At 55.0% G+C, this 21,608-nt stretch overlaps 1 protein-coding gene across 3 annotated transcripts in view; it reads right to left on the bottom strand.

Moving 5' to 3' along the window:
* Positions 1 to 362: 362 nt before the first annotated feature.
* Positions 363 to 21,608, bottom strand: part of Rgs6 (regulator of G protein signaling 6) — a 657,652-nt gene continuing 636,406 nt past the window's right edge. For all 3 annotated transcript variants that reach the window (XM_023703302.1, XM_012517111.2, XM_023703304.1), the window contains one exon: positions 363 to 3,619. In XM_023703302.1, coding sequence (XP_023559070.1) covers positions 3,569 to 3,619 — 51 coding nt within the window. In that variant the 3' untranslated portion in view covers positions 363 to 3,568. The remainder of the gene's footprint in view (positions 3,620 to 21,608) is intronic.

Genomic DNA, 21,608 nt, shown 5'->3' with positions numbered 1-21,608 from the left:
CCTTATTGCTACATTTGCTACTTTGCTACTTTATGGTCCCTGGGTCTTGCCCAGGGGATGACTTATCACTGGGTGGCACTAATGAGTAGGTTGCTGGCATCTGCTGTTGCCATGGTTACGCAATCACAGGCCTCTCTTTGGAGGGTCCTGTGGTGAGCTGTCAGTGATTTATTTGGCCACCGTTTGCCGAGCCCACGGTCCTTGCTACATGTGCATCTTGGCCAAATCCTTTGAGGCGGGTGGCATTTGTCTTCCTCCATCCCAGGGCTTCCTAGCTCCTGGAACTTGCTGCAGCACCTCCCTCCACTATATTCCACAGGGCCTAAATACCAACAACTCTCAATCCTTTCTGATTTCCCAGGTGTTTGGGGTAGCCTGTGAGGGATATTTCTTAAGGAAAAAAAAAAAAGCCCTCAAATTCCACAAGCAGGAAGGAGACAGGTTCCTGGCTCAGTGTCCTTCTGCTGGTGAGGTAGCTTGAACATCTAGGAATCCTATGGGAGAGACACCCTAAGTGCAAGGCCCCAGGAGCTGAGTCTGAACAGCAACTCTGAGCTGCAACAGGCCCTTCCAGGACGCTGGCCCGGCACCTGGCCGCCCCCAGTGGGGAGCTGGACACGGGCCCTGTCGACTGTACTGGCAGCTGCATCTCTCTTTGTTTCTAGGGTACAGCAGTGGCTTCTCAGGAGAACAAAGCTGCTGCATTGCTGTCTGGAGGGGCAGGAGGCTTCTCCCCAGCCTGGGGAGTTCTAGCTGCATGAGCCAGATTGCCTGGCTGCCACTGGACATTTGTGCATGCCACCTGCCAGTGGTACCCCCTCCCAACCCCCGTGGGGGGCAAGGTTGTTTCAGCCACATGCTCTGCGCCTGGTGCCCTGTGCATCAGCGCTGATGGCTGGTGGCCACTCGCAGAGACTGCCTTGGGGTTTGGCTTGGGACTGCCAACGTGACATTTTCCTTGCGAACCCTCAGGGAGAAAAGTTTCAGACCCATAAACAATGCCTGGGCAGGGGACCTCCGGTAGCTTCTTGGGCAGAACGGGGCAGGGAGATCTGTTTTGCTAAAGAATTGTCCTCGAACATCTTACCTAGCTTGGATATCTGGGTGGCCGGGTGGCCAAGACCCAGTTTTCTAAATCTTTCCATTACGAGGTCGAGGTCTCTGTGGTAGCCTGGTCTTGGAGCGATCCACTTGGCTACAGCAAACTTGTCCCACTTCCTTCGTGCAAGCCCTTGCTTGAACTACCGAGGAGCATGTTGTGGTTGTCGCCTCTGTGGGGGGTGAGCTGGGACGCTCACTGCCATGGGCTTGAGTCCACTGGAAGTGTCCTCACCTCTAGGGAGCCTGCTGACCCTCCTATCTGCAAGAGGTTTTTGGAAGCCATTCTCAGTGTCATGGCCCACCTGGCTCTGGGCAGGCCCTCTGGGAACCTCCAGAATGAGGCCACTTCCCAGGCTGGCACAGATCAGGAACAACAGCCAAGAATTTGGGGGAGCTGGAGGCACAGAAGTCCAGGTCAGGAAGCCAGCCCTTCCCTACCTACAGCCCATGGGAGGGGCAGGAGACAGCCAGGCTCTTGTCCTGGATAACTGAAGACACAGAGGAGCGGTTGGCTGGGAACACCCTCATCTACCCTGGCTCAGCCAGGTCAGGATGAGCTTCCCTTGGGCCAAGGTGGGTGCAGAAGAACTAGGACTCTGATTGGTTCTGAAGCAGGAGGTTTATATGACCAAGAAGGGGATTGGAAGGTGGCCTGAGCAGGAGAGCAATTGGAAGACCCAGCACTTGGGGGCCTCAGCACGTCCATTTGCTCATCCGGCGGTCACCAAGCATCCACAAACTGCTGGCTTCGTGCAGAGTGTATGTGACTGCACCAAGGCCCTGGCTCTGTGTCACCACCTTGGGGGACAGTGGAGAGCCCTGCCTGTCACCTTTGTGACTTCCACTCCATCTGAAAAGGAGAGGAGTGACTGCTGGGGTGGACAGCTGAGGTGGAACGGTCATGAACTGCAGGGATGCTGCCGTAACAAGGACTCGTATTGCTCAGGGTGGCTCCGTGGTGAGGGGCAGGAGGCTGGGGGCAGGGCTGTGTGGAAGCGGACACAGAAAGGACTCCAAGGTAGGATGGGAAAGATGGGTCACAGGGAAGCAACCAGGAGGCCGGGACTGCAAAGGTGCATCTGAGCTTGTGGTTACCAGCTGGTGAACTTGCCTGCGTGGGTAAAGAAACGCCAGGGATCACCTGTTTCTTTCGATGTGTCTGTTTATGCACCCCAAGGGAGACTTTTTTGCCTGTGGCCAAAATTAGATCAAAGGATCTCCATAGCGGGTATGTGTGGGTGAGAGTCCGTCTGAATTAAAAGACCAGTTGCTTAATACAGCTGTGTCTGGGGTCTCACAGGTATCACAATGACAGTATTAACTACCATTTTTTTGCTAAGCACCTACTATGCATCTGGCGTCGGATGTGGTGCTTTACACCCGGGACCTCCCAGTCCAGCTGGCAAAGAGTCGCTATGACACTCAGGGGTGTCTTTTGTTAATTTGGCAGGTTTTGCTTTCTCTTAGGCAACCGGCTCTGTTTAGTGGGATTCTTTAGCTGGGCCCTCAAATCCAGCCTGGGAAAGGAGTGAGGCAGCTCTGGCAGGGACCTGCTAAACTGGACATTGCCTCAGCCTCAGGCAGGGTGGAGGCCTGAGCTCCAGAGCCTGGCTGTGCTGTGCCATAGGCCTCCCATCTCCCACCTGGGCTGTGCAGGGGAGACTCCTAATAATCCCCAATTTCACGCTGGATTTATTTTGAGGAAAACCAAGGAGTGAGGGGCCAAAGCATGGTGAAATCAGATTTTAAAGGACAGTCATCAGAACCTCCATGGTGTTGACCAATGCTTTCGTCCATCCAGACCAGTGGGTCCGCAAGGTGTAGGGCCCTTGCAACACTGGGCAGGACCGAGGGCAGCATCCTGGCCACAGAGACCTCCAAGGACCCATGGTGAGGCGGCCTCAGTGCTGAAGACAGGACAGGACACTCATGTGAGGGTGGTGCCTGGTGCCGGCCTCTGATGCCTGGGCACCACAGGGAGAGGGAGCGGCAGGTGATGGGTGGCACGGGGTGGCTGCAGCTATGGTGCCCAAGGGGGTGCCTCCGAGAGAGCGCAGAGAGGTGGCGCATGATCCTGGCCGTCCCCAAGGTCTACTGTCCCTTCTGTGTCTGCCGCAAGGCGCGATACCCCCATGGCTGGAGGGGCGTGGCCCTTACAGGCATCGGCGTCTGCAGCGCTGGTTGGCCAGGAGCTCCTTGGCCCGTCGTCCTGGCTGGGAGCATGGGCGCTCGACCAAGCAAGGGAGAGGCTGTCCACGGGGCCCTCCCGGCCGGCTGCGCTCCGGCCTCTGGCCTTCTGGTCCTCGCTCGCCTGCCGCATCTCCCACCATGGCTCTCTGCGGCCCTCACTCCTTCTCCTTCACAGTGACCACATCTCCTTGCAAGGACGCCTTGTCCACCGATGGGGAGCGCGGCCGCCTGCCCGCCAGCTCTGCGGGCCCAGGCCCCTGGCCGGCGCTGGGGACCGTCAGGAGGACTGCGTCAGGCCGGTGAGGCGCTTGCCCGCCAGCGACTTTCCCTGCAGAGAGACAGGCGACAGAGAGGCACGCGCGAGTGCGCACACACAGGGACAGAGAGAGCCAGACAGTGAATTAATGCCTGCACGAGCTGGAGACCAAGGGGCTGAGGGGTCTGACAGACCACTTCGGTGTGGGGTCTCCTAGCTGGGCCAGGACCAGGGCCGCAGTTTAGGGACTGGAGAGCGGTGCTGTCGCTGGTACTTTTGTATTTTAGGTGGGGTGGGGGTTCCTTCCTGAAACCAGGCGTTCAGGCTCTCAGGGACAGAGCCTCTTGGGGTGGTGGGCCACTTCTGACCTTGACTCTACTCAAGCTGGGGAAGGCATTGGCGGACTGCACAGCAGCAAGCTCGAGAAGGGGGTCTGAGCCAGAGAGATGCAGCCGTGAGTCCTGCTCACAACCAGGGGGAGACACACAGGATGTGGGACCCCGGGGATGAGCTCTGGGACCACGTAAGTGACAGGGCCTTCGATGGGCCTCAGCGCCCCCAGTGGCCCAGGGCAGGGTGGTCTTGTCCTCCCCTGTTCCTGGCTTGGGTCTCTGCCGGTCGGACCCAAAGACACACGAAGGATCCACAAGCACTTTTCCTGTATCCTTTGGAGCAGCTCCTCATCGGAACTAAGGGAATGAGCCAGACCACGAGGTCAGTGCATGAGGCCTAGAAGCCCATGGGACTCTGCTGTCAAAGGCCCTGAGAGGTAGGGGAGGGGCAAGAGTGGCTGGGGAGATGGCTCAGTAGAATAAGCACTTGCCTGGCAAGCACAAGGGTCTGAGTTCAATCCCCAGTTCCGCAAAAAAGAAAAGAGAGAGAGAGAGAGAGAGAGAGAGAGAGAGAGAGAGAGAGAGAGAGGCGCAGGCGCTCTGCGACTTCCCTGACAGTCTGGGTGCTACCCTGCTCCCCTTGCCCCCGCCCCTTCTTTAGAAATCCATACTGCTGGACCCAGGTCCAGAGGTGCTGCAGCTGGACCCGAGCAGACATGGCTGCACCCGGGAAGACATTCAAAATCCACCCTCTGATTGACAGCAGGTCTGTGACATCGGCCTGTCTGCAAGGGGAGCAGATGATTGCCCTCAGCAACGGCTGCGAGGCTGGGTAGGGAGGCTGCAAGGGCCAGCATTTATTTGTAAGCGGATGGGGTGGGGGCCTCGTCTGCTTTGCTGGGCTTGACTAGGTGTAAGCCGGATGCAATTAAAAACAATTGACTAGGTTTGTGAAGCCTGGTGGGGCATTCAATAAACCTGCGGATTAATGAATTGATGGAGAATGGGTATATGTAATAGATGAGGAGCACAGGCATGGCACGGGCTGGCTGCTGAGCCACTCTTATCTGGCTGAGGTCTGCATGGGGACGTGGCCAACCTGGTGGAGCACTCTGACGCTGTGAGGGGGTTTTCCAGGAACCAGGGGTGCTTGGAAGCTGTCAGCACACTGCCTTCACCTCTCATTTTTCCTCTTTTTCTTTTCCCTCCATTTACACTGAGACAAACCATTTTCATTTTCTCCCTGTTTGCTCTCCCCCCCCACACACAATCTTTCCATCAACCTTATCTGAATCTTCAGATACACTAAGCTGAGCTTGTAGCAGGGTACCATTGCATCAGCCGAAGGAGTTTTTAATTAGCATTAAAAGAGAAAACAAAAACCAAAACAAAAACCAACACCTCAAGGGTTACTGTATCAGTCTTTAAGAATCACTGAAGAGGATAGCTATGCCTTTTTCTACAGCAGGTTAGGTACCCTAGTGGCTCTTAGCAGGTAGAGGCTGGCCTTGATGGTCTGACTTCCAGCCCTGGATTCTCTGGCCCATCGCAGAGCTGCTGTTCTCCCGTGGCCTTCCTTACACAGAGCAAGCTGTATTGGTCATCTACTTGATTCACTTTGGAGTGTGAATTCTCGCCCAGGACTGCCTAGTCCCGGACGTGCACGGGGTCCTTCCTGGGAAAATGCGGTTCCAGGAGGCCTCCTGGAATGCGGGACCCCTGCTCATGTGAAAGGCAGAAAAGGACTTTGCTTTCCTCCTGAGGGCTGCTTACTGCCTCAGGAACAACACACCCAGTGTCTTGGCTCCTCTTTCTCTGCCAGCCCTCCTGCACCAGGGCCACAATTACACATCTTGAACCCAAATAGATATGTTCGGTGTTGCTATATATGGTATTCAGGCTCTGACTTAGTTGGCAGATAGGAAGAGAAAAATCACTAAATGTTCCAGATAAGAGTCTGATGGCAATGTGTATGTTAAAAGCCCAGAGACAAAGGAGGAAGGTTTGCCCCAAGCCCTCATTATGGCTGCATTCTCATTAGTGAGGTCATTTCAGCTGGCTAGGGGCTGTCTGCTTGTTCCAGGTAAAGCTGGCCCTGAGGCACCCCCACCCTTCACCCCTCCTGCTCTCCTGAAAGGGCCTGGCTGGGCTTGGAGCAGCTAATTAATCTCTTCCTGCTGGAGTCCTGGAGCTCAGCCTCGTAGCTCTGACTCCTAGGACCTGTGGCCAGCCTGCCATTGGCCATCCCTCCCCCTCCAGCCACAGCGTCCAGTGGCCAGGAATTCAGGGGTGGACAGTACAGCTGACAGGCGCAGCAGCCACTCCCGAGATGCTCCTCTAACCTCCCAGCAATCTGGCTGTGTTGCTGGGCAGTTTTGTCTACCTTCTCCACAGCTGCGCTCCCATAATTACCAAGTACTAGTTCAGCTGCCGCAGATGGGGGTCATGAGGGCTATGGATGGCCTAGGAAGCAGCTCGGGCACCTGCCACCTACACACTACTCTGTGCCCTCCTGGACGAGTGTGAGCTCTGGCTGGAAGGTGGGTGGTTAATCATGCGGGATGCAGGCAGGCTATTTGCCTGGCCTCGGGCCATGGGGAGACCCTGCAGCCCCACTTGCTCAGTAGTGGCCTCTCTCCTGCAGTGCCCAGGCTCCCACAGTGTTCAGGGATCAAGCAAAATCGGAGTGCAGAGGCTACCTGTGTCAGAGAGGAGCTGCCCTGAAGCACTCCCACCAGCCAGCATGCGGCTCTCAGGCGCCTGCTTTGCCCAGACACAGGGACTTTCTGCCCGCTTACTCCAGGGCTCTTGGCTTTCTTTTTCCTCCATTCCTGCACCCCAGTTCCCAAGTTTCTGCCAGAAGTGCTTAGGCAGAAAGTGGTAATTTTGCCTGTGCCTGGCTCCTTGTGTGGCTACAGTGGTTTTCTCAGGATGCGAATGTGTGATGTTCACTGGGGCTGGTCAGCTGGGAAGGGATCACCGTGCCAGAGGACTGCAGCCAGCTCAGCCGGGGCCTCGGCAGCTGGGAGAAGCAGCTGAGGGCAGTTGAAGATGCTATCAGCAGGCCCTCTTTGTCCAAACAGCAAAATATACAGCAATTAATAGCTGAGCTGAGAGGGCGCATCCAGAGACTGAGGCTTTGCATATAGACAAAGTGCTTTTCACCTGCAGGACATGGGGCCTGTGTAGGCCAGCAGCACTTGGGAGCCTTTGGATTGTGGCCCCCAGGGCTCAGGGCTGGGCCCCAGTCCCCACACCTTCAGTCTCCACCCTCCACCCGGACTGATCATTTCAGTTCTGTGGCCATCTTGGTGGCTAGAAGCCAGGGAGAAGGTGGGCATGGAGTCCTTTGTTTCTGAAAGGAAACGCACAGAAGGGCTGGCTGCCTTTTGTGTGCGGCCTTGAGGAAAACCAACATGCTGCTCGTCATGCCGCGTGCGCACTGCACTTCCGGATTCTCATCAACAGCGCATGCTCGGCCGGCCGGATTACCCCGCGCTCCTGCCACTCACTTACCTGGGAGACTGATGCTAAACTCTGGCCGGGGAGAAGGCTGTGGCCCAGGGAGTCATAGCGCTGGGGCCAGGTGGCAGACAGGGCAGCACACTCAAGCGCTAGGGGGTCGGGGCACTCTTTGCAACTCTAAGGGAAAAGGACTCCTGAGCTGCCAAAGATTCTCACGAGGACTTGCCTAGACGACCCACAGCCAGCTTTAGGTCTTGAGCGCATCCAACCACAATCTAGGCTCTGGGAGGACAGAGACCAAGCATGGCTGCCCCAAGGACGGTGCCTGAGGAAACTTCCTGGGGTGATGGGTATAGAGTACACAAGTGTGGCCATTTGTTTACACCATCGAACCACAGCTTTCGGCTCTGTGCATTTCACCATATGTAGTGCAGTCCCTGCTGGCGTTAGGATTTCTCCGCTCGCTACCCTTCTTACATTGCTAGGCCCAATCAGCCCTTCAGCCTCTGGTAAGGGAGACACGCAGATACCTCTGCTAGGTGCACTCGAACCTGCAGCAGAACTAATCGGGGACACGATTTCTCGCTTCTTTGACTCCAACTGATCCCCTTGGTGTAACACGTGACTCAGTATCTAGTAATGACTAGGGCTCACCGAGTGACTTTCTTGGGCAAAAAGTGGGAAGTCTCAGAGATTCGTTGTCCTTTTAAGGAGCTTGAAGGTCTTCTTGAATGGGTGACGCTCAGACTCATGAAGGTTGGGTGTATGTGGAGCCACTGGCCGGAGCGCACTTGCAAAGGGCAGAGTTAGGGAGAGCGTGGTGGGAGGTGAGGGGTTCTGCGGCCCGGGGGCTAGGCAAGGCGCCGCTAACTGGCCCACGTAACTGCAGATTTGAGCTCAGCAAGGTGAAAGGAATGACCTTACTAGTGAGTGTGAGTAATCCCAGGGCCTCTCCTTTTCTCAGTGCCTAAAGTCCGAGGGAGACGGGGCACCTGGCCAGGGTGGCTCAGGGTCTGGGAGCTCTGGCGGGGGACAGCTGGGCGAGCTGGCCGTGCACAGATTCCTTCCAAACACCTGCAGCTCTCGTCTCGCATCCCCTGCTGTAGCAAGGTGGGGAAGATAAATCCGACCAGCTCGGTACTGAGACGGCAAAGATTGTACCTTACTGGTCCGCACCAGAGCTGCGCAGCCGAGCGAGGAGAGCTATTTCTGGTTGCCAGCCTCCTAAGAAGGAGCTGGGGCGGGAGCCCTGTGGCAAGGTTCTTTCCTGGGGTCTGTGTTACTCTTGGGTCCTCACTAAGCTGTCCGATCTCTCAGGGGCTGAAGGGCATTTTATTTAGTTTTAAAATATTCTCTTTATTTGAGACTTTATACAAAGATGTATCACAAACATAAAGCAACTCCCAACTTTAAAAAATACACAGGACAGTAACAAATGAACTAATGGCAAAATTTCACTGGCAGAAAAATTAGTATGTGTTCATATATGCTTAAATCCAGGTGTCTAAGGAAATAAAATAGATGAGCAAAATAAAAATCAGATTTTTTTGAAGTAGTAGGAACAATATCATATGTGCAGTGGTAGAAACAACCATAATTTACCACATAAATGGTAGGGGTATGGAATCTAACTGACAGTAACCTCATCTGAAAGGATTTCCCACCAAATGATGTCACTGGGACATTTGGCAGGGCAGATAACTCTTGCTCTAGTACCTGCCAGAGATTTCTTCCTTCTTCTCTCTCTCTCTCTCTCTCTCTCTCTCTCTCTCTCTCTCTCTCTTTCTTTCTTTCTTTCTTTCTTTCTTTCTTTCTTTCTTTCTTTCCTTTTCTTTTTTCTCTTTCTTTCTCTCTCTCTTCTCCCTTTTACTTCTTTTCCTTTTCTTCTCTCCTTTCTTTCCTTCTCCTTCCTTCTTTTTTTCCCTCCCCTTTCTTTCTTCCCATCCTCTTCCCTCCCTCCTCCTTTCCTCCCTCCCTCCCTTCTCATCTATTTCTATCTGTCTCATTTCAAATTTAGAAAAAGCTAGTGGTTGCAAGTCCTGCTATCTGGGTTAACGTAAAGGGACTCACCTAGCTCTTGACCTCTCAGGGCCTTTGTCTTCGAGTTTCTTATTCTTTCCCATCTGAGTGGCATCAGTTTCTCATCGATCTCCCCTCACAAGTACCTTCCCTTCTCAATTGCCTGGGCTTTGATGTGGCAGGGCTGGGCAGGTCCCACCAGCAGGGGACACTGGTCGGTTTGCTAACAGTTGCTAACGGCTGCCTGCTGATTGCCCATGGAGGGCAGCCACCCGTCACTTGGCAAAGCACCCACCGTGGTGCCCACAGCACCCTTGCTGGGTGGACATTCCTGTAACTGTACTCAAGGGGATGAGGGGGCAGATCCAGTGGGCCTCGAGAGAGTACTGCTACCCGTGGCTGCACCACATGGCTGGCCTTCAGGAAGCACGCACCTGCTCTCCAGAAAGGCCGCAGGTGGGAGTGCCAGGGGCCAGGGGTGCCTCTGTGCCCACCTGGACTGCACCAGTCTGAGTGGTGCGGGGTGATTCTCTTAATCTCCCGAGCAAGAGCCTTCAGCTCTGGGGCTCTGCCTGGGACTATCTCAGGCAGTAGCTGCTCTGCTCAGTGGCTTCTCCTGTCACCTGTGGAAATCCCGAGACCCGAGAGGAGCCCTCTTATGCCAGATAGGATTGGCAAAAGGAGCTTTAGTTACTGTACAGGGCTGGGACGCAGGCTGCTGCCGCTGGGTGCACGTGGATTTGCAGCGAGTGAAGCCACCCGTCTGCTTACGGTCCTGCCTCACCCTCGCCGATGCCTGTGCAACCTCTTGCATGACTACCCAGAGGCAGGTGTCTGTCGTTCTGCAGTGGGCCAGGCACAGAGGCCTTGCTTCAGCCAGACCAACCCCGCTTCAAATCGTTTTAGCCCAAGTGCCTGGCCTAGGAAGCCTCAGTGAGGGGTCTCCTGCCGCTGGCTCCTGCCCCTCGCTGAGGCTGTGAGGCACGGAGGCTGAGGCTGCTCTTCAGTCCGGCTGCTCCAGGGTCCCTCCAGCTGTGCGGGGCCAAACCCAAACTGGGTAGGGATGTTGGCAGAGACAGAGCTCAGCAGCTGCGCTCTCCCTGGTGGCACAGCGCCAGGCCAGGCTCCTGGGCCTCCTTTCCAAGCTGTGTGCTTCCATTTGCCCTGCTTTCACATCCCCTGCAGTGCAAAGGCCTCCTCTCCTGCTGCTTTTTCTCCTGTCTTTCGTCTGTACTGACCAAACAGTGCTGCCGCCCTTTCTGCGCTCAGCCTGGAGGAAATCCTTGTACCCTCAGGCGTGGAGTGGAAGGAGCTCTGTGCTTCGAAAGCCCTTGAGCAGCGTGCCTGCCCACGCAATGCCTGCCACTTCCTCTCTTTCTCCTCTGCAAAAGTGCTTTGCTATAGAAGCTCTGGTTCGTGCCAAATTAGGCAAAGGTCAAAATAATCAAGGAAACTGAGAGGGAACTATGTTGCTAGCGGCAACAACTGGAGGCTACTGTTTTCCAAGTTCAAGCGACCTTGACTGTGACCATGCAGCTAAAATTTAGTAATCTGATGTCCGGGATAAGGCAGCCAAAGGAAGTCCCGAGCTTGGCAGTGTGCGATTTTCCTCAGGACTGAAGACTCCAGCTCCTTTCTCCTGAGGATACTTACGCGCTCCTGCAAACAAGCACTTGCTCAAGCTACCTGACGAGGTAAAGCCTAGCAGGTCCCGCAGTCAGCTTGCTGGCCTCCCCCACTACAAAAGCAGACTTCAGTGAATGTCCCTGTCCTTGTGGATGCTTAGGCAAAGAAGGACATTCATTTCCTGCTGCTGCCTACCACATGGATACTGGGAGCAGGCATTTAGCGATGTGTCTGCCTCGCCTAAAAAAGGCAGCCAGAAACAGGTCAGGTAGCATTTTCGAGAGGCTCTGGAGGAAGAACTTGGGTAGCTGGCGTTCCTAGCCATGCCAAATCTTCCTGCTTCCCGCTCCCTACAGACCCTTTCACACGCTGTTGACAAGGTTTCGGTCTCCGTGGGACAGCATGTGGGCTGCATCTTGCTCTCCTGTGGTCTAGTATGCAGGGGTGGGAGGCTACTGTTTCCTGCAGGACGTGGCCTTGTGCCCACAGAGTCAGGGTGGCAGAAGCCGTAGTAGGAGGACAAGCTGGCTTCTACTACTGGACTTTAAAATATCCCCAATGGAAGCGGTCATTTCTGTCTTCTGCTGGGGTAAGAGCACTTGGAGAAGTGGGCTGCAGCCTCAGTACTGAGGATGTCATTTGTGCACGGCCTCTAGGACAAGGGTGTCATCTCAGCACCATTTCTGGGCCCCTGGGCTCCTTGTTTCTTAGGAAGGAAAGGCTGGGTTCCAAAATGGGTAAGAAAAATGGGAGCCCTGATAAACGGTTGCCCCTGACTGTCCATGAGGTGTGGCTAGGAGGACAAGGGGAGTGGGCAGAGTGGTGGCCACAGACAGACAAAGGGACAGACAGGCCACCTCTGCTGGAGTCTGGAGCACCGCTGCCTGCGCAGGAGGAGCCCCAGGTTAGAGCGCGTGCACACGCCGGGATGACTCACCCACTGCTGGAAGGAAGCCACCTCGGGGGTGAAACACAGCGGCCATTCGGACTCTGCGCCAGCAGCACTAGGCAGTTGTGTTTCGGGGAAGGGAAGTGAAGAACAACTTAGCCAGCTGAAACCGTCAAGACCTGTGGCTCTAGAGCAGCCCCTGCGCAGACGCACAGCCACAGCAGACAAGCAGCCCACGGGCAGAGCTCATGCAGGTCTGCGGTGCACGGTCGCATGCCTGCCACACCCCAGACCTAGAGGCGCAGGCCAGGCGGGCAGTGCGGGCACCTGTGAGCACACCTGTGCACTCCTGTATGCACCTGCGCACACACTACAGGCATTCCCAGAAGCATCTCATGCAAGGCACGTAAGCAGCCACGTGTTAGCGGTAGAGTTTTGTATCAGTGCCTATGATGCTAATCTCCAACAGGTACTGCAAACTGAAAGCTTGACCTTAAAATACATACACGAAACCCGAGTTCTCCCCAGGAAAAAGCACTCATGTCTCCCCAGGAAATAGCCTGTCTGCTTCTGTTCCTACGGGCGCTAGAAGCAAGAGGAGCAACACGCCAGGGGCTGGGTTATCAAGAGATTTCAGAGCTCCCCCTGCCACTGTTTCTGACTCTTCCACGAACCTCACTGTATAATAAGTGGCTAAAAAATAGAAACCTCTGTTTATCTGGCAGATGGAACAACTGGCTGTCAGGAGGTGGTGGTGCCCAGGGACGCTCCAGGCCGGCAGGCAGCTGCGAGGCCAGCGTTCTGGGAAGGGGGCTGTCATGCGGGGCCACCCTGGGGACTGGATCTCATATTCTTATCATGGACAGAACCACTCCGCGTCTGGCCTGGAAGCGCGAGGCAACTTAGGATCCCGCAGCTCGGCAGAGCCAGATGCCAGGACCTGCAAGTACTGCAGCAGTTCACCCGGGACTCTTTCTGTCTTCAAGGACAAGAAGATCTACAGCTGCCTGGGGTTCCTAGGAAACGCGAGGGAACAGGAGAATTGGAGCACAGGGCAGACGCCAGCCTGCAGGGCGCCCAGCCCCTCCATTCCCTAGAAGAGCACAGAAACTGGCTCTCAGAGTTGGCCCTAAAACGGGGCAGTAGTCATAGCCACCATTTATTGAGTACTTACCATGTCAGTCTTCGTAATAAGTGCATGTTGGACATAACATCGTATGAGATACACCTGTATCCACCCTCAACTGCAAAAATAAATGCAACGAGGCCTACCTACCTTGAAGAAGGTTGTTAGAAATTAAGCAAGATAGTAAGTGGAGAGCAACACATGGGTTGCAGGTAACGTTATAATGATGAAATAACGCGAGAAGCTGTGCTTGTGGGGCACATGTGCTGCGAAGAGTGTGCCGAACACATTACGCATTTTTCCCCACTTGATCATTCATTTATACGACCCTTTGGTGGACTAGGAAATGCAGCTGCTCATGTCATCCGACTTGGGGCCAATTTGGGGGACAGTTAAAGTCTATCCCCGCCCAGCCCAGCGCGACACAGTGTGACACTGCGGGCTTCCAAGGAATGGCAGCAATGGCCGTCATGACCTCCTTTAGCTCCGATGCCTGCTCTGTGCCCTAGGCTTTCCTGTCCCACTGGGTATGGCAGTGGCTTTGCCAGGGTCTCACACTAGTACCGTGTGGACATGAAGGGATCCCCGCCTGTCTGTGCTGTTGTTTGCTTCTCTGCATTTCTGTGGGTACTCAAGGGATATTGGTGTCAGGAGCGAAGCGAGCAGGTCACCCCAGCATGGATGCAAATGCAGCTGGGGAACACTGCAGCCAGATCTTTGACTTTTGACCCTGGGTAGTTGCTGTAGCTCAGTTATAACTCAGGTTCTTTCTCTTGAGTGACACAAGTGACAGATAAGGCTAAGGACCATCTGGAGGCCACCAGCCATCTCTGGCAATCAGGGAACACTCAAAAATATAGTCCCGTAGAAGCGAGGTAAACCTCCCTGTGCAGCTACCTCTATAGTCCCCAAGGGCTGAAGGGCAGGTTGGGGGCTCTGCTGGCCACCACTTGACCCAGATTCCTTCTTGGTGGTCCTTTACATGATGTCCTGCAGACCTAAGAATTATTGAGGCAACCTGTGATTGAGGGTTAGGAAATGGTGGGGTCTGAAGGCGTATCATTACTGTGGAGACCTCCATCAAGTATATGACCACGGCCTCAGGATCACCACAGACGCTGACACGTGAGTCCTTTACATATGGAGAATTAGACATTCTCTGGAACCTTCCAGTACCCTCCAGAAGAGAATTTACCTATTGTTTTTGCTGTAGATTACAAGTTGGGTTAAGTTTTGTATTAGATGCTTCATTGCCATTTCCTCACTTAATCTGCTAGGATAGCCAAGTCAGGCTGTCCGGCCTGGTCGACAGTCCCTCTGTTCCTGTTAGGTATGGAGGCAAGGAGTACCATGCACTCATGCAAGAGAGATAGGGCAGGGGCGCAGTGTAGAGGGGTTCTGTAACCCATAGGGTACATGCGGTGCCCCATGATGCCTATACCTCCTTTTCCCCTGCCCCTTAGACCCTGGCACTTCCCTCACCTCACAGGGTTTTAAATGAGTGTCTGAGAGAACAGAGAGTCCATCAACTCTGACTGAGCTTTCTTTGGCTTTAAAACATGTCTTATTAAAACTCTGCTGACTCTACCCGGATCGCCATGTTTAATGAGAGGCCTCAATGAATTTGAAAGCGAAAGATGAAGAGAGGAAAAAAGCCATACGCTGTAATCACCATAATTATACAATCCCCCTACGAGTTGAAAGCAGCCCCGGTGAAGTCTGAGTTAGGAGGGAGTGTCATCCGCAGTCGGGCTGGATCTCAGGACGGCTGACAAGAATGTGACATGACAGCCCTTCCTTCCCTTGCTGAGGAAGAGTCACCCAGGCAGGGCCAGGAGGAGGGCAGGCAGGGAGGGCTGCTCTTCCTGGGCCTGAGCCCTGGGCACACGTTCTGCACCTGGCAGGCCAAGCTGATTCTGGTGTCCACTTGTTCACCTGGGATCAAGTGGCACTGGGTAAGTGCAAAATGGTTTTATCATTGTTTCTTCTACCAACAGAGCAGCATGGGGAACAATGACAGGCTAGGGCTAGGATGCCCCAGGGACAGAACCACCCTTGGCTATGCCCAGCCTGCCTGTGTCAATGGGTGCCTATGTCCTCAGATCGTGACCTCCTTTCAGGCCTTTGGGGGAGAGAGCAGTGTTGCCCAGGGCTCAGCTATAGCAGCAACAAATGGCGGGGGGAGTGGGGAAGAGGAGGGGACAGAAAAGAGAGAGAAGGCTGACATAGGAAGGGCAGCCACTCCACTCTGTGATGGTTTCCCTCACTCCCAGCCTGTCTTCTGGCTCTTGACCCTCAAGGCAGAGTTTAACTGGAATCTTTCAGATTCTTCTCTTCCAGTTTCAGCCAACTCCCTCCCTACCATACATTCTCCTTATCCACCACTCGATTATAAACCACTGAACGAAATGCAGTAAGACGCAGCTGTGTGTATGGGTAGTGCATTGAACAGCTACCTCACACAGCAGATGCCAGTGGCAGAGACTGTGGAATCCAGGGCAGAAATCCCCCCATGCTGTCCCGGCCTATTTGGACCCGACACGCTTCCACTCAGCCTCTAAAGGCCAAGCCAAGGAGCCTTGCTCCTCGCGGCGGCAGCTTCTCTTGCTGGGTAGCCCCTCCTGTTCACATATTCTTCGGCAGACTGACCCTGCCCACGCCTTCCTCTGCCCATCTGTCCTAGCTGTGCCCTCAGGAGCAGCCCAGAGGTGGCCACTCGCTCTAGAGGACGTGCCGTCAGCGCTCACACCGCTGGCTTGGGGAGCTGGACGTTCCTACGCCAGCCTCTGCTGACACCGCGCCTTCTCTCACTCCAGTTCTTCTCCTCTGCATTTTCTCCAGCACACTAAATCCTGGAGAAGAGCTGAGGCTGAGGCTTGGAACCAAGAGTCAGTGCAGCTGGCAGGAACCCCAAGCAGGGGGCGCACATTCCTCTCTGTGAGCATTTCCACTTTGCTCTCGTAATCAAGTTGCCTTCTTAGAAAAGTGCCTGCACCCTGCTGGTGCTTATATTAAGCTTATAGTCAACTATAACACAATTACAACCAAGACTACCAATGTCATGTATAGTTGTGAAACTAAATTATTTTTAGACATACATTTTATCTGGTTAAATTTTATCTAGATGTTTTGGACCCATCGTCTCAACTGACTTTTCAAATACAATCCTACTATCTACTAATGAGTGATATCTCCCAAGTACAGGTCTTGGAATGGGGCTGGTGTGTTTGTGTCTTCACCCACGTCATCTAAAAGGCATGTTGGCCAGGTCATGGCCATGGGTGTGGGTCCCTGGGGTCGACTAGTAGAGACTGCCTCTCTGGCTGACGTGGATGGATGAATCTGCCTTCTTCGTAGCCATTGAGAGCCGTGAGAACACTCACTTCACCTGAGCAAGGCCAACACAGCGGGCAGTGGATGTAGTGAGGCAGATGAGGGGCAGGAGTGGACCTTCTTTTCAATCTTGTTGTGCTAATGACAGGGCACAAGAAATATTCTCTGGGGCAGGGTATGGAGCTGCCCACTTCTCCTAGGCCTGGAGAGAACCCCTGCCAAATCCACTCCAGCAAGGCCCAGGCCTACTGGGACCATGGTGCTGCTGCTTAGGCTGAAAGCACTTGACTATGATTACGGGGTGTGGAAGGGTCTCTGCCCTGCCTAAGCACAAGTGGCTCCTCACCGCTCAGCCTGCCCAGTCCAGGAGGGAGCTGAGGCAGCCTCCCCACCACACGCTGCTCCTCTCGGGCAGCTGCCCAATGTCACAGAACCGCAGCCCCTGCTCTCAGCTCTTCTCGCCACCTGCCCGCCCGCCCGCGGTGTTCCATTTAGCTGTTCTATTTTGGAGCAATGTCACACAGGCTGTTTCCACATGCGCTCGCTCATGTCACACCCTCCTCCCCAAAGGCTGCACTTTCCTAACTCCACCGAGCCAGGAGGCTCACTAGTTGCTCTGTGAGGGGATCCCCGGGGCTGCTTCGGGGGCCTTCCACAGGGGTCTCACTTCCCTGCCTTCCAGCCCTTTGACCAAGTTCTCTTTCACTCTCCAGTTGGGATGACAGGGGAGGTGGCCCTTCTCCTGGACTGTGACATCCGTGTTGTCTCATGGCTAGGACCTGTGGCTGCAAAGCCTGGCAGACACCTGCATGGTATCGCTCTCAGGGATGCCCTGCTGCGCTGGCAGGACCACAGTAGCCTCGTCCTCTGCAGAGGTGCAGTGCTGTCTCCCGAGCAGCCTGCCCTGCACACAGTGCAGGATTCACCGTGCCCTCTCTCTCAGTGAGCAGCTGGGAGCCCACGCCATTCTCTTGTGATTGCGTGGGGACAGCTGCCAGAATCTGACTGCACAAGCGACAGGGAGCAGCTTGCAGTCCCACAGCCCTTCCAACCACTTTTGCAGTGACAGCTCCTTCTAAGATGTCTTGCCTGAGTGGGGGTGGGGAGGAGCCCACAGGATGGCAAAGGGCTGCAGGTCACCTCCCAAAATAGATCCCTGCCTGGCACAGACGCACACGGTTTGCTCCCAGCCTGCCTTGCCGGGAGACTGGCAGGATATACGGTTTGGATCTGAATCAGTGGCTGTAAACACACAGCTGTGCCTTTCTGCCTCGGAGGAGCTTGATTTGCACTTGGCTGCTCGGCACGTTGGGGTCTGGGGAGGGCTGGGGGGAGCGAGGGAGAGCTGGCAAGGAGGGTCAGGCTGGCGGCGTGGTTCTCTGAGTGGGCTCTGTGGGTGCGGAGAGCAGCTTCTGTTGCTTTCTGCTGACAGGTTGAACCATCAGCTGAAACATGCGGGGTTTCTCCTTCCAAGAGAGATGACAAGGTTCCCCAAATGACAACCGAACTCTCCCCTTGTGGAAGAGTCAGAACCGCAACCCCTGCGAGCCCTGCCATGAGGGATCACTGTCGTGGAAGCCGTGCCGCATCCCGCCAGCCGGGCTGATCTGGCCTCTTAGATTTGGCTGACGATGAATAGACATTTATGTTTTCACTTCCCAGCTACACAGTCGTAGTAGCAAATATGCTTTTCCCAACCTCATACGGAGCCAAGCTTTAGAGAGAAAGCCCGGACTCGAGGAGACTAGGCTTCGCCTGACCAGGACAGGACCAGGACAGCGCAGTCTTACATAACCTCTTCCCCTCCCTAAGAGAGGAGAGGGACCAGCTGGCCCAGGGTCCCTGCAGACGACATAGCCCCATGCTGGGCCCATGTTTCATTCCTTCCCATGCTCCTAGGGCTCCCGAGACCCCACGATATGTAGTGAGATACGACGGCAGCAATGTTGGAACCTCCTCCTGCCAGCTGACCTTGACAATCTGCTCTGTGCCACAGAGCTATGCACCCCAACCAGAAGGGCCAGGGCTGCAGAGCTGGCCAGGCTGAGTGGGCAGTATCACCCACCTGCCCCCAGCTGCTCCCAGGACAACTGAGTGGGCCCTGGGGAGGGGAGCCTGGCCTCCGTTCTCCTGCCAGTGCTCCCAGCTCCGTCCCTCTCACAGCGCACCTGTCAGCCTCACAGGCCAGCGGGCACCCCTGACTCAGGGAGCTGACTGCACGGGAAGACAGCTCCTCTCTAACATGGTAAATGAACCCTACAATTCAGAAGTCTTAGGGTAGAAAGAAGCATAAACCCACAAAACACTCCCCAGCCGGAAGGGACGACAAGGATGATCTAGTCCGCGTCATTATGCAGCGGAAAATAGTAGCTCTCAGAGAGAGGTAGTTGTCTGCCTGCGGCCACACAGCTGAGGCTGGAAGCGGAAACCTCTGCAGGGGCGCGGTGCGGCAGTGCAGAGTCCCAGGGGAGATCCTCGCCACTCAGGAGGGGCAGCTTCTCATGCTTTTCCTCCAAAATGTGACCGTGGAAGGTCACCTTTGCTTCCAACCAGGAGTAAAGGTTCACTATAGCTAGATAAATGGGACAGGCTGGCATTAGAGGTCCCACTGGGACTGAGCGCCATAAAAACCAACTCTGTGTAAAAACATTTAGCCAACTATCCCTTGCTAGAGGCTTGAATACACTGTTTCAGTGGAGGTCAAAGTCCTGTGGGGCTCTGCGAAGCCAAGAGGATTTAAAGGCCCATTCACCAGGGTTTGTTGGCTGTTCCCCGCTGAAGTACAGAGGAGGAAGAGGGGGAGACCCCCCTGGGAAGGAGCTGCTTCGTCCCCGGTGGTCGCCCTGGTGGCATGAGCCCTCTCTCCTGCCCGGAAGCCTCAGCTTCCCATTTCCTGGCAGCACAGGACTAGAGCTGGGGTTTCCTTCCGCAGAACTGCGTGGAAGTGGGGAGCTGTCCACCTACTAGTAGCTGTGGGCTGGGAGGGAGGGGGAGAGAGGGGGCGACAGCTGGCTCCCAGGGCCTCCTCTCCATCTGACTTTCCCCGTTGCATTCCTTGGCAGGCGTGACAGAAAAGCCTGTGGCAGAGACGCCGCTGGTCGAGGCTCCCTCAGCACGGGGCCCCGCTGCTGTCAGCAGAGGGAAATGCCGAATCTCGATGTCCCTGGTGCTTGCTCAGTGGAACCAACTCTGTTTCCCATCTTTGGGGCCCAAAGCTAGAGCCCACCAAGCTCTCCAGGGTGAAACTGGGGCTTCTTCCACTGAGCATCCCGGCAGGGGTGTTCAGGGAGCTGCTGCCACTGTTACCTGGGCAGGGGCCTTCGGCTTTTCCCAAGTCAGGGCTCTCACCAGATGGCTTCAGCCACTGTCCACAAAGTGAAGGTCACGCTGCGGCAGCCATGGGTTGGCTGAGAGCCCTTTGCTTCCTCTCCTCCCGGGTTGGGCCGTGGTCAACCCTGGGGAACGAGCCCATCGAGGACAGACCAGCGGTGGCGGGCCTTTCAGTTCTGGCCACCTTGCGCCCCCACTGTCAACTGCACACCACAGAACCAGGAAGACGGCAGAGACTGGCGGGCTGGTTGGCACTGAGCCACAGGAAGTCCCTCCCTGTCCCTGGTTAAGGATGCCCAGGGCCTCCCAGCAGAGAACCCGAAGACGAGATGGAAGCTGACGCAGCGACAGGCCATCGTAACTAGCCGGCTGTCTCCTGCTGTGGCTTTCGTAGTTTACAGCCACTGTCTATGAAAGGAAGCTCTCTAGTGAGCAAGACAAGGTGAGAATGGCTTGTGCTCACGAAGGGGTCCAGCCTGCCCTGACTATAGCCATTGTGGTGGCACCTATGGTATCCATGCCACGTGACCCTGCACACAAACAAAGCTGTTAAAACAGCCAGTGAAGCATTTCATACTACCCACTGGCACTCGGGCTGCTTCTTAACTGACATTTGACAATTTAATGGTTTTTGAGAAAGACCAGGTGTGTTCAGGCTGGCCACAGGCCACCTTTGTCTAGCTGAGCAAACAGCCCATTGTGCCCGCCTTGGGGTGCAGGGATCTTTCCTCCTTGCTGCCATTCGCTGGCACACGCGCCCGGGGAGCTGTTCTCTGGGCAGTCCTGCATTTGCCCTCTCTCTTCAGGCCCTGGGTAGGTTCCACCTTGGGTGACTAGTTCTTGTACACCTGCCTTTTCTAGAATAGATTCCTTTGGCCGCAGGTACTATCTGGGACCCTCTCAAGACGCTGTGTGTGTTGTGACACTTTGTGAAACTGGGGCTCCGCAGAAAAGGAAAAAACTACATACAGTGTGTGGGTTGTTTCGGTATCCAGGCAGACAAGGGCTGAGGCAGGGGTGAAATCCTGCCTGCACTTGGCTTTGTCGCTGGGGCTCCTGGGGCCTGGACCCTCCAGAGGGAGTCCTGTGTGCTGTTGTGAATAAAAGTCCTCCCCAGACTGCTGGCAACTTGTCTGGACTTTCAAGTGTGTCTGGTTCTGACCCTGGGCTTTCCCCATCACATAAGCAGGGTTTTAGGCCAGCCGCACAATTTCCATTCTTCCAAAACACATGTGATTAGTACAGACCCCCAGACATTTTCTTGGCACTCTCATGTGCTAGGGGCCTAGAATGAACCTTCCCCTGGAAGCACTGACATTACTAGGGAGGGCCAGACCCCTCCTAAACTCAAGGTAGCATGGTTCTAGAAGTTTCCAGGAGACACTTAAGTTGTTCTTAGGATCTGATGCAACAGTGACACCTGTGGCTTTAACTAGATGATCCTTCCATGTCAGGGCGCACCCTGAGACTCGGAAGGACAGTTGGGCTCTCTCCATATTTTCCTCCTTTGCCAAGAAAGGAGGGGGTGCTGATGTGCTTTGTGGAAGAAATTCTGGATTCAGATTCTGTTTGCACAAGACAAGGCCTGAGCTGACGGGGCACTTGAACCCACATGCTCTGCCACTGGTTAGTCCTAAGTGACAGTTGGCCACATGTTCTTGAGCCATGAGCAGTCTACCTGCACCCTCTCACGTGTCCATTATTAACTCTGGGATTCAGGTGGTCTTCTTACCCATCTCTCCACTGACATTAAAGTGGACGCTGGAGACCCCTCCCTTTGAAGGAGACCCAAGAAGAGAATATGCAAGCACCCGTATTTTAACTGCTGTCGACGAGAGTTCTTGTGGTGTCTACAGCTAGCGAATCTGTAATGTTTAAATGTAGTTCAAACACATCTAGCTCTGACAGGCAGATGAATAGGTTGCCTTCAACTTAGGTTTC

Source organism: Octodon degus, unplaced genomic scaffold (genome assembly GCF_000260255.1).
Source record: "Octodon degus isolate 3935 unplaced genomic scaffold, OctDeg1.0 scaffold00007, whole genome shotgun sequence".
NCBI classification, from domain to species: domain Eukaryota; kingdom Metazoa; phylum Chordata; class Mammalia; order Rodentia; family Octodontidae; genus Octodon; species Octodon degus.
The sequence above is the reverse complement of the archived record's forward strand: the minus strand, read 5'-3'. Positions and strand labels throughout refer to the sequence as shown.